At 45.3% G+C, this 12,744-nt stretch overlaps 1 protein-coding gene and 1 long non-coding RNA gene across 2 annotated transcripts in view; one reads left to right on the forward strand and one right to left on the reverse strand.

Annotated features, from left to right (window-relative positions):
• The window catches only part of LOC139279038 (mucin-2-like), a 63,499-nt gene extending 56,436 nt beyond the window's left edge, over positions 1–7,063 (reverse strand). Inside the window, exons 1-9 of the mRNA XM_070898372.1 lie at positions 7,058–7,063; positions 5,815–6,013; positions 5,510–5,635; positions 3,207–3,327; positions 2,968–3,106; positions 2,755–2,847; positions 2,596–2,668; positions 2,372–2,509; positions 627–782 (exon numbers count right to left, since the gene is read on the reverse strand). Coding sequence (XP_070754473.1) covers positions 627–782; positions 2,372–2,509; positions 2,596–2,668; positions 2,755–2,847; positions 2,968–3,106; positions 3,207–3,327; positions 5,510–5,635; positions 5,815–6,013; positions 7,058–7,063 — 1,051 coding nt within the window. The remainder of the gene's footprint in view (positions 1–626; positions 783–2,371; positions 2,510–2,595; positions 2,669–2,754; positions 2,848–2,967; positions 3,107–3,206; positions 3,328–5,509; positions 5,636–5,814; positions 6,014–7,057) is intronic.
• The window catches only part of LOC139278570 (uncharacterized), a 320,976-nt gene that overhangs the window by 97,238 nt on the left and 210,994 nt on the right, over positions 1–12,744 (forward strand). The window lies entirely within an intron of this gene.

Consider the following 12,744-nt stretch of genomic DNA (forward strand, 5'->3'; position numbering starts at 1 on the left):
TAGTCTACGGAAAAATTTAGATTTAAAAGGCAATCGGGGAACTCTCTTTTCCTAAAGTTAGAGCCAGTCAGTTCAGCAAATACTGACATAAGCTAAGCCTGTATCTGGAGTGGTGTTGCATAGTTTAATATTTGTAATGTTACAAGAAGCAATAGGAATTACATTGAATTTCAATTAATTGCATTGAATATTCTGTTTGTTCACATAATACATATAAAATAAATCAAATTTTTGGGTTCTATTTGGCCTCATTTCACTACAGTGTTTATCAATCTGCCTTCTAGAAGTTACAGATAATAAAAATGCTTAGAAAGAAACAAGAAATATAAATCAGTCTGCAAGAATTAAAAATATTTTCTTAAGAAAATGTTTCTTGCACAATCGGATATTCCACGAGAATTTGGAAGAAACAGTCTTTAATAGATTCCCCCTGCTACTATACCAGATTAATCTTTAATGTGTTATAATGCTGAGAGTGACTGCTGTTCGTGAGTATACTGAACTCTGGCCAGATGAGGATTAAAAGCCCTCAGAAGGAAAGAGAAGCTTTGGTCCACAGAGTAGAATGTCTAAAAAAAATCTAAACAAAGTAAAATACCATGAGGAAGATTCTATTCACAAGTTACCATTTTCTGAACTAACGCAGGTAGGATTCACTTTTGGTGAAGGGCATCCGGAACCATCTTTCCAAGAATTAGAGAAAGCAACATGTGTGTACTCCACAATGCCATGTGCAGATAGAAAGTCATCGTCTGCATTGTCATTGAAGGTGCCGCATAAGCCTGGGTAAAGAAGTACAGGTCATCACAAGACACCAGTTATGTTTATATGTAACTTTTTCTGATAGATGAATAAAATTGAGTTTATCCCATTAATAACCTGCAGTTCATTAAAATGTTACACAAAATATATTTGTTTTCTCTAAACAGGGAATTTTAACCTAACCTGCCCGTTGGGAAATTGACGGATCGGTTGTAACGCTAGTTTTACACCCCACCTGGTTTTACTCTCCAGTGACGTCAATAGAGCGTACGATTGGGCAGAGTGTAAAACTCGTGTTCTCCCCAATCCCGTCAGTTTCCCAACAGGCGGGTTAGGTTAAAATTATCCCCAGTCTGTTTTGGGAGGATCTTTTACTCCTGCAAGATGAATCTAGCTCACAGTATATATTAGAGACACACACAGTCATTGCCAAAATAAGGAGATTGTGGGAATAATTCAAAGTCTTATTCTAACAGACAGTTTAATGCAGTTCTGGGGAAGGTTTTACAAAAGCGACTGGCTCGTGGATGTGAACAATGATACTGATATGCATAGTCAAAGTATTTTCTGTGCATACTGTCTGTGTCAGCTGGAGGGAAATCAACTCAATATTAGAAGAGTCTTTAAAGGAGCTGATGTAAGGCTATGTATTATGAATTCTGAAACAATTTTTTCTAGTAAACATGAAGGGGCTGAAATTTCCCCCCTCTATAAGCTCCATTACCGCCTCTGGAGCGGAGAGGCCTTACCGACCGGGGGCAGACGGATGGGCCGACCCGTCCGAAATTGCCCCCGGGCAGGAAGTGGCAGGAACGGGTTACTGCAATGCCCGTTTTCCCGCCGCATCGGGCACGCGCCGACCCCTTACCGACCGGCGGCGACCTGCTTTCCAACCCCCGCAGGAAACTGCCCTGTGTGGGATTGCCTCACTGGAGCGGTGCCGCCGCAGGTCGGTGCCACTGACAGCTTTCCCCAGGTTTGGCAGGGTTACCAACAGGCAGCCTAGCACCCCCTCTTGCAAGGGCACTTCCGCCCCACAGCCCCCAAGATATCCACCCCGACACACTAAATAAAAACAAGTGCTGAATTTTGATCGGGGATTGGGGCGGGAAAAACTTAAAGATACGGTAAGTGTGCCCAGTTTGGAGCGAAGGGCAATTTCGGCTCAGAAATTTTACATATATTTAACTTCAAAATTTTAATGTCAAATACCATATATGAAAAGAAACACAGCATATTTTCGTATATACTGGAGTATTCTAGTAGGCAACAACCATACTTAGCACATGGGTGCAGCAATGTTGCTTTTGTAATCCTACTGATTGCTTTAATTGTTCCTCTTCAACCAATGCAAAAGGTCAATAGAGCAAACTAATAAACAAAGGAAACAAGGGGAGTTGATGAATTCGTTAACTGAAAACTAGGATTGGTGCATTATTTTATGAAGCTATAAAGTACAAAAAAGACTGGACACCATCAATAGGATAGAAACAGTCCCGAGCTCTTTTTTTCACCAATTTCTTTAGATGCAGCAGCGCAGATCTAGTTTAGCACACTGATCACACAATCAATGTAATAATTGTTCCCTCAAAAATACAGTTAGTTGTACCTTTTGTGCTTCCCTTGGCACTTTTGGGCAGTGACATGTAAAGCTGCATGATTGGAGATAGCTGTATTTGCATTTTCAGCCCAGAATTCGTTATTACTTGAAGGTACATTGAAGATTGTTGAAATATTGTTATATCACCTGGGGAAAAAGAAATCAGGTTAACTTCATTTTAATCATCATTTGTCTGATTGTTTGATAGGTTGATTGATTAACAGGTAATTTACCATTTTCTAGAGGAATTCCCACTATATTTCCATTAGAGTTGACAGTGCCATCATTATTAAATATGTAGGTGTTCTAGAATGAAAAAAATCAATGTTATAACATTTAGAAAAAAAAATGGAACACAAAGTGACTAAATGAATAATATTCCAAAATCTTACCTGATACTTTGTGTACGTAATTCGCTCTAAACATGTCTGTTCATATGCAGCTTGACATGGATGCATTTCAATTTTTACTGACCAATCTTTTGTCTGTGAAAAACAATTTGAAATATATAACTCAGCAAGGTGTGTTATATTATAGCAAAGTGCTTCTTTGAAAAACGAAATAACAACAATTAAAAACAGTTGATGCAGCAAAAGCTCACGTACAACAACAGCATAGTATGAGCAATCTCCGATCAAATTATAGTATTGGCCATCAAATGTTGTGATATGTGTTCCTTCTTCAATTTTGCATATTTCAGGGCAGTTAAGATCAGCGCACTCCCACATTCCACTTTGGCAGGTGCTAAAAGTATAAGGAAATACATTTATAGCAAGGTATTTTTGCTGAAAGGTTTGAACATTAATTTATTGACACGCATATGACTTGAGCTGGTAACCATTACCATGAGTGGCAGAAAGTCTTTCTCTTTTCCGTAGAGTTATAAATTACTCCACCGAATTCACAAGGGCATGCCTTCGGGCTTATGCATCTGTTGCCGTCTCTTTGGGTATCAAGGACAGTACCTGAAACATAGAAGCATAGAAACATAGAAAATAGGTGCAGGAGCAAGCCATTCAGCCCTTCTAGCCTGCACCGCCATTCAATGAGTTCATGGCTGAACATGAAACTTCAGTACCCCCTTCCTGCTTTCTCGCCATACCCCTTGATCCCCCGAGTAGCAAGGACTTCATCTAACTCCCTTTTGAATATATTTAGTGAATTGGCCTCAACTACTTTCTGTGGTAGAGAATTCCACAGGTTCACCACTCTCTGGGTGAAGAAGTTTCTCCTCATCTCGGTCCCAAATGGCTTACCCCTTATCCTCAGACTATGACCCCTGGTTCTGGACTTCCCCAACATTGGGAACATTCTTCCTGCATCTAACCTGTCTAAACCCGTCAGAATTTTAAACGTTTCTATGAGGTCCCCTCTCATTCTTCTGAACTCCAGTGAATACAAGCCCAGTTGATCCAGTCTTTCTTGATAGGTCAGTCCCACCATCCCGGGAATCAGTCTGGTGAATCTTCGCTGCACTCCCTCAATAGCAAGAATGTCTTTCCTAAAGTTAGGAGACCAAAACTGTGCACAATACTCCAGGTGTGGCCTCACCAAGGCCCTGTACTCAAATCCCCTCGCTATGAAGGCCAACATGCCATTTGCTTTCTTAACCGCCTGCTGTACCTGCATGCCAACCTTCAATGACTGATGTACCATGACACCCAGGTCTCGTTGCACCTTCCCTTTTCCTAATCTGTCACCATTCAGATAATAGTCTGTCTCTCTGTTTTTACCACCGAAGTGGATAACCTCACATTTATCCACATTATACTTCATCTGCCATGCATTTGCCCACTCACCTAACCTATCCAAGTCACTCTGCAGCCTCATAGCATCCTCCTTGCAGCTCACACTGCCACCCAACTTAGTGTCATCTGCAAATTTGGAGATACTACATTTAATCCCCTCGTTTAAATCATTAATGTACAATGTAAACAGCTGGGGCCCCAGCACAGAACCTTGCGGTACCCCCACTAGTCACTGCCTGCCATTCTGAAAAGTACCCATTTACTCCTACTCTTTGTTTCCTGTCTGCCAACCAGTTCTCAATCCACGTCAGCACACTACCCCCAATCCCATGTGCTTTAACTTTGCACATTAATCTCTTGTGTGGGACCTTGTCGAAAGCCTTCTGAAAGTCCAAATATACCACATCAACTGGTTCTCCTTTGTCCACTTTACTGGAAACATCCTCAAAAAATTCCAGAAGATTTGTCAAGCATGATTTCCCTTTCACAAATCCATACTGACTTGGACCTATCATGTCCCCATTTTCCAAATGCGCTGCTATGACATCCTTAATAATTGATTCCATCATTTTACCCACTACTGAGGTCAGGCTGACCGGTCTATAATTCCCTGTTTTCTCTCTCCCTCCTTTTTACTGAAGTATAGTAAAATAAATACCTCAGTACAGGATACATTGATTCATAACAAAAACAAAGCACATGACTTTCATCTGAAGATATCCAACTTATTTTGACTTTTTTTTGGCAATGTTTTATTCGAGAATAGTTAAATCTCCAATGGAAATGGGAAAGCTCCAGGCGCACACATTACAGAATGCCAAATTAATTGAATCCATGACAATTCAGAAGAAAACGACCCTGCTGCAGGATTGCACACTCCCATAGCCTGTTTCCATTTCCAAAAATACAAGGCTATTTCCACTCGCTTTAACAAATCTACCCAGAATGTGGACAACTGATTACTCTTAGCTATAAAGTTACACCTGTTACACAAGAATAGTGTGTCATTAAAGGGGAAATACAAAGCTTCATGTCAAAAACAATGTCAATTGTCTGAGAATTGCCTATTATAAACTTGATTCAGTCTTTTCAAAGTTTTTAAAGGAAATCTTTTTGCTGTACTTGATCACAGTAGTCATGTTAAACAATGAACGTGTTTCACTTCAGCAGATCATTCAAAGAGAGAAATGAGAAACAAAATCATGGATCCATCAAAAGATGGATTCAACCTTTTTCCTCTTGTCAGCCTTTTTGTTAAGCTTACCCCTTTCATTCCAAACTAAGCAGTTTAAAAAGATTTTCAATTTGTGAAAATGTATTGGCGCAACCATTGAATAATATTAGGTAAAAAGTATTCTCAAAGAAAGTTGAACCATCGATAACTATTAAACATAATTACCTTCTGGACAATGACAAGTATTCACACACTGATCGCACTGTTGTTGAACATTTGGATCGGTACAGGTTGGAATGCAAGCAGGACCACACTCGTCGTAAATCTGATCCCCAGGACAGGTGGGTGGTGCTGAGAAGGAAAAGTTGTTGATTTTATAATTTGACCTACACAAAGCTGTTAAGCAGCAAAAATTAATTACTAAAATCTTGTTTGTTGATTAATTCAAGAGATTGAAAAAAATAGCAGTCCTATTAACTTTTAAAATAGTTTGGTTCAATTTCTGACTGTCCTCTGCAGAGATAACTTACCACAGTTTGTAGGTTTCCTCCAATTATCCCAGACTGAAGATTTATGTATGCACTGACGTGAGATTTCTTTAAAATTGACACATTTACATTGTCCTGCTCCTTTACAAGCGCAAACATCCTTCTGACACATCTCAAAGTATTTAGCAATAATGGCATTGGAAGAACACAATGGGAAATAACTTGATATTTCCAAACAGTCCTGAAAATATAGAAAATAATATTAGAGTTTGAAAGGTAATTAAATCAACAGAATTTCAAATCAGCCTTCTTGGGCTGCAATATACATAATGAGAGCAGAATCATTGAATTTGCCAAACCTGTCTTCCATACAGAGGATAAATGAGAGAAACAAATTATCAACATTTTCCTTTTGCAAGGGCAATTATTGATCAGCAACAAGACTACATCAAACACTGCATCATAGAATTTTATTGTTGCAGAAATCTATGGGGGCTAAATTTGGTAGCTCCCAAAAACAGGCGTGGGGATCGCGATGCACGCCCAATAATTGCAATGCAAGCAGCATGCCAACTTTGTGTTGACTGCTCATTTCCATGATTGCAGCATGCAGCCAGTGCTAACCACACTGTTCATTGGCTGCACGCATCAACAGGGGGCCCAAAATTGTTACTTGCTAACACCAGTTAAAGCTAGCCTGCACTGCTTAAAGCTAGCCTGCAACTCTTAAAGGAGAGATGCATACTGGCTGGTGCTAGCAGTCGTTCGGGAAGTGAATCTGACCTGGGAAACAATGAAGAAAGGCACAACATTGGAGAAAGCGGGATCTAAGGCTGTCGGACGCTGTACTCGAGGCCTTGGTGGAGGAGGTGGAAAAGAGGAGAGATATCCTGTATCCGCAGGGGGCCCGGAGGCCCTCCAGACACATGCTGAGAAGGCAGTAGGAGCAGGTAGCCGTGGATGTCAATGCCAGGAGTCAAACCCCGAGTACCTGGATGCAGTGCGGCAAGAAGGTTAATGGCTTCACACAAATGGTTAAGGTCAGTGAATGCATCTTCAAATGCCATATCCCACCAACTGCACCATTAGCCTCAACCACTGCTCAATGCACCACACTCCCCATCACTCACCTAGTAACAATCTCTTATCAATCAAGACTCATATCTAACATTTATAGCTTCACCTCACACACTTAGCACCGCCGCAAGCCTCATCTCACAGCTTGCACACACTGCCAGCTATTCAAGCATGACAGCCATATCACCCAGACAGATTGTACACTCACTGACATACTTCCCTTTCCCTTGCAGGACAAGGTGGTGCACAACCGGAGGCAGCAGGTTCTAACCGGCGGGGGAACAGGCTCGCCTGCATGTCCTAACTCCCATGGAGGAGACAGTGCTGGCCATTATAGGAATGGCTATTGCTGAGGCCGTGGCCAGCGGCGGGCTGAAACCATTGAAGATGACAATATCCTCAAACCTAATCCTCCTTCTCACAACCCACTTCCCCCTCATCCCACAACTTCTTTTGATTTACAAGCTGCAGATGATTTAACCATGCGCCTCTTACTTTCCCCCTCTCCCTCACCACAACCTTAACCTGTGTCTTTCTACTTTCAGATACCCAAGAACTACAACCTGCCCGGGCAATGGTGGAAGAGCAAGAAGATAGTGGTGATGAAGACACTCTCACTCGATTTAACACTTGCAGCCACCAATTCAGATACTGACACTTTGAATGTATTTTAGAAGATAGGATAGAGGTGGAATCTGGACATGGTGAGACACAGGCACGAGTGTCCTGCAGCCAGAGCAAGGTGTTTGGATAGTCCATGTGCCAGCTCGCTGGAGGGCACGGTCACATACGAGTTCTGCTGTAGAGGTCTCAGATGAGGACTTCGATAGGGTAGGCTACAAAAGAATGTATGGGTATGCGCAGTGAAATATTGGTGTATTGGGAAGCCTGCATACAATGTCAAGGAGCATGGAGGAGTCCGACACCAACTTGGCACAGGACTTTGCGCAGAGCTTGGAGCCCGTCCTTTCCAGCATGGAAGTGGTGACCAACTCCATTAGCACAGTTGTGTATGCAACAATGTTGCTGCGTCTGATGGCCGATGTCTCAGCTTCCATTGCAGCACAAGCAGCAGCCATCCAACGTCTGAATGTTGCAGTTGAAGCACAGACTGCTGTCATGCAAAGTCAGCTTGCTCTTAAGCAAGCTCAGACTACTGCAATCATGGCTGTGGATTCAAAGGGGCTTGTAGGGTGTCACAGCAGTCCAACAATCTGTCCGACAACAGATTACTAGGATTGGTGAGGCACTACCCTGAGGGTTAGCAAACACTCCATTGATCATGAACCTGCTGCCCTCTTTCAGGAGGACAGCATTATTTCTCCCACCACTGCGACTCTGCCAGTGCCCTTGCTGTTGCCTGTCAGCCAGTCAGCCCAGACTGCTGCCAAGATGTTGCAGTATGCAGCCAGGCCTTCTAGGCCCAGAGCTGCTCAAGATCATCCACCTGGCCCATCTGCAGTCTCCTCCACTAAAAGTCAGCAGCCTTCCACCAGCCATGCTGCAGCCACTGGGGTAACACTGCGTAGGAGCACTAGGACAGGCAAAGACAAACAGGCACTAAGGGAATGCACAAGCGTGATTAGTTTACGTTTATATGGAACATGGCTTGTGATACGTCCTTACTACACAGTATAAATGCACACGAGGCCCATGCTTGAGAGAAGGTCAGTCTGTGACCTGTCCTTTATTCCTTAGCACTCAAGTGATGAAGGTGGGTGGAGCTTCCCCTTTTATACCTGAAGGCCCAGGTTAGGAGTGTCTCCCACCTAGTGGTCAGTGTTTTCACGGTGTACAACTTAGGTCAGTTTATACATGGGTTACAATGCTGGTTGAATACATGACATCACCTCCCCCCTCAAAGTCTTATTGGGATCACAGGTTGAGTCTCTCTGGTGGTTTACGCTCCCTTGTAGAGCGCCTGAGTTGGGGCTCCGGTTGTTGGGCGCTGGCCTGAGTGTCTGCTGTTTGCAGTGCCTCAGGCCTGTCCGGACTGCCCACAGTGACTGGGCTCTCCTCCCTTTGGTTCTGGTGTTCGGTCACCTGTGGTGGAGTGAACTCTATATCGTGTTCTTCCTCTGCTTCTTCTATGGGGTTGCTGAACCTCCTTTTTGTTTGATCCACATGTTTGCGGCAGATTTGTCCATTGGTAAGTTTAACTACCAGAATCCTATTTCCCTCTTTGGCAACCACAGTGCCTGCGAGCCATTTGGGCCCTGCAGCGTAGTTGAGGACAAAAACAGGATAATTTACATCAATACATCGCGCCCTCGCATTCCTGTCATGGTAGTGATATTGTGACTGGCGCCTGCTCTCGACAATTTCTTTCATGGTGGGGTGTATAAGGGATAATCGGGTTTTGAGCGTCCTTTTCATTAGTAGCTCTGCGGGTGGAACCCCTGTGAGCGAGTGTGGTCGGGATCTATAGGCCAACAGGAGGCGTGATAAGCGGGTTTGTAGGGAACCCCCTTGGAATCTGAGCATCCCCTGTTTGATTATCTGCACTGCTCGTTCTGCCTGGCCGTTTGAGGCCGGCTTGAACAGTGCCGTTCTAACATGGTTAATTCCATTGCCTGCCATGAAGTCCTGGAATTCAGTGCTTGTGAAGCACGGGCCATTGTCGCTGACCAAGATGTCCGGTAGACCGTGGGCGGCGAACATTGCCCGTAGACTTTCTACCATGGCAGAGGATGTGCTTGAATTTAAAATGTCACACTCGATCCATTTGGAGTAGGCGTCGACTACAACCAAAAACATTTTCCCCATGAAAGGACCTGCGTAGTCCACATGGATGCGTGACCAAGGCTTGACGGGCCATGGCCAGGGGCTAAGGGGGGCTTCCCTGGGTGCATGGCCCAGCTGGGCACACGTGTTGCACCTGCGAACACAAAGTTCCAGATCTGTGACTATCCCTGGCCACCAAACGTGTGACCTGGCAATTGCCTTCATCATGACAATGCCTGGGTGCCCATTGTGGAGTTCTCTGATGAACACCTCTCTGCCCATCTGGGGCATGACTACGCGGTTTCCCCACAGTAGGCAATCGGCCTGAATCGAGAGTTCATCCTTGCGCCTGTGAAATGGTTTAAATTTCTCAGGGCATGCCCTGTACGTGGCTGCCCAGTCCCCATTCAGGACACATTTCTTGACTAGAGACAATAGCGGGTCTCTATTTGTCCAGACTTTAATCTGACGGGCTGTCACGGGTGAGCCTTCGCTTCCGAAAGCTTCAACAGCCATGACCATCTCAGCACCATGCTCGGTAGCCCTCTCAGTGGTGGCTAGTGGGAGCCTGCTGAGTGCATCGGCGCAGTTTTCGATGCCCGGTCTGTGCCGAATTGTGTGGTCATAGGCAGCTAACGTGAGTGCCCACCTCTGTATGCGGGCCGATGCGTTTGCATTTATGGCCTTGTTGTCGGCCAAAAGGGATGTTAGGGGTTTGTGATCTGTCTCCAGCTGAAATTTCCTGCCAAACAGGTACTGGTGCATTTTCTTTACCGCATATACACATGCGAGCGCATCCTTTTCTACCATCCCGTAGCCCCTTTCTGCCTGGGACGGACTCCTGGAGGCAGAAGCTACCGGCTGTAACTGACCCTTGGCATTGACATGCTGCAACACACACCCGACACCATAGGACGACGCATCGCACGTTGACACAAGTTTCTTACATGGGTCATATAGCGTTAACAGATTGTTGGAACATAACAAATTGCGTGCTCTATTAAAAGCCCTTTCCTGGCTGTCCCCCCAGACCCATTCGCGACCTTTGCATAGGAGCACGTGTAGCGGCTCAAGCAGCGTGCTCAATTTGGGAAGAAAGTTCCCAAAATAGTTCAGGAGCCCCAGGAACGAACGCAGCTCCGTCGTGTTACGGGGTCTGGGTGCTCTCTGGATCGCTTCCGTCTTGGATGCAGTAGAACTGATCCTGTCTGCTGCTACCCTCATCCCCAGGAATTCTACCTCTGGAGCTAGGAAGACGCACTTCGCCTTTTTCAGTCGCAGACCTACCCGGTCCAGTCTGCGTAGCACCTCCTCCAGGTTGTGGAGGTGTTCTTCAGTATTGTAACCCGTAATGAGGATGTCGTCCTGAAAAACCACTGTCCCTGGAATCGACTTGAGGAGGCTTTCCATATTTCGTTGGAAGATCGCGGCGGCCGAGCGAATCCCGAACGGACATCTGTTGTACTCAAACAACCCCTTGTGTGTCGTGATGGTGGTCAGCTTCTTCGACTCACTCGCCAGCTCCTGGGTCATGTAAGCTGAGGTCAGGTCCAATTTTGAAAAAAGTTTGCCACCGGATAGCATCGCAAAGAGGTCCTCCGCTCTCGGTAGCGGGTACTGGTCTTGGAGTGACACCCGATTGATGGTGGCCTTGTAATCGCCACATATCCTGACCGACCCATCCGCTTTGAGCACCGGCACAATCGGGCTCGCCCAGTCACTGAATTCGACTGGCGAGATGATGCCTTCCCTCAACAGGCGGTCCAATTCGCCTTCTATCTTTTCCCGCATCACGTATGGCACCGCTCTGGCCTTGTGGTGTACTGGTCTGGTGTCCGGGTTTATGTGAATCACTACCTTGGCCCCCATGAAAGTGCCAATGCCGGGTTGAAATAATGAGTCAAATTTGTCCAGGACCTGTGAGCATGATACTCGCTCCACAGAGGAAATTGCATTGACATCACCCCATTTCCAGTTCATGACAGCAAGCCAACTCCTCCCCAGTAGTGCGGGACTGTCCCCTGGGACAATCCAGAGTGGCAACCTGTTCTCCGAATCTTTGTGGGTCACGACTACCGTGGCGCTGCCTAGCACCGGAATGATCTGCTTTGTGTAAGTCCGTAGCTGTGCGTCAATCGGCGATAATTTTGGCCTCCTGGCCTTGGATGCCCACAACTTTTTGAACTGTTTGATACCCATCAGGGACTGGCTGGCACCCGTGTCTAACTCCATTGATACTGGGATGCCATTGAGGAGCACTTTCATCATTATCGGTGGCGTCCTGGTGTATGAACTCGTGCTCCACATGAACTCGCTGAACTTTAGCTTCCAACGAATTCCCCCAGTGTCCATTTCTGCAATTTCTGCAGGTATTTTGCTCATCTCTGCAAACTCCGGCTGAATGTATGCCTTCACGCCTCCAGCATGAGTTGTGGTTTGAAACAAAAGGTCCCTTGCCAGTCGATCGTCTCTGACTGCCCCTGTTATTGTCCTTGAGTGCACCATTAACAGGTGTTGATAGCCCCATTACTGGCTGCATTGTCCCTTGCAATGGCGTGAATCGCTGTTCAGCTTGCCATTGTCTCTGTCGAACTCCCCCTCTGGGTTCGACTACATGTTGGGGCATGCCTGACTGCCCTTGTCTGCCTGGAGAACTGTGTGCTGCTTTAACAATGTTGAATCTCTGTCCCAACCATTCCTTAACACAGTACCTCTCATCTGTTCTGCTAGTGGCCATGCTCGCGTGGTTTAAATTCCAGTTTCTTGTCACCATTGATACGTCCTTACTACACAGTATAAATGCACACGAGGCCCATGCTTGAGAGAAGGTCAGTCTGTGACCTGTCCTTTATTCCTTAGCACTCAAGTGATGAAGGTGGGTGGAGCGTCCCCTTTTATACCTGAAGGTCCAGGTTAGGAGTGTCTCCCACCTAGTGGTCAATGTTCTCACGGTGTACAACTTAGGTCAGTTTATACATGGGTTACAATGCTGGTTGAATACATGACAGCTTGCTTTCATTTAAAAATTTGATTTGGAATATTTATTTTGTGGAGGATTTTATTTTTGCACTGGCCAAGTGATAGTCAGTGACAGAGGAAAGATAAGGGGCTGCATTTTAGATTTTGATGATTTTGGGGCGGTAATGGCAGCAGGGCGGCAAAGTTTGCGCC

This window comes from Pristiophorus japonicus, chromosome 13 (genome assembly GCF_044704955.1).
Source record: "Pristiophorus japonicus isolate sPriJap1 chromosome 13, sPriJap1.hap1, whole genome shotgun sequence".
Lineage (NCBI taxonomy): Eukaryota > Metazoa > Chordata > Chondrichthyes > Pristiophoridae > Pristiophorus > Pristiophorus japonicus.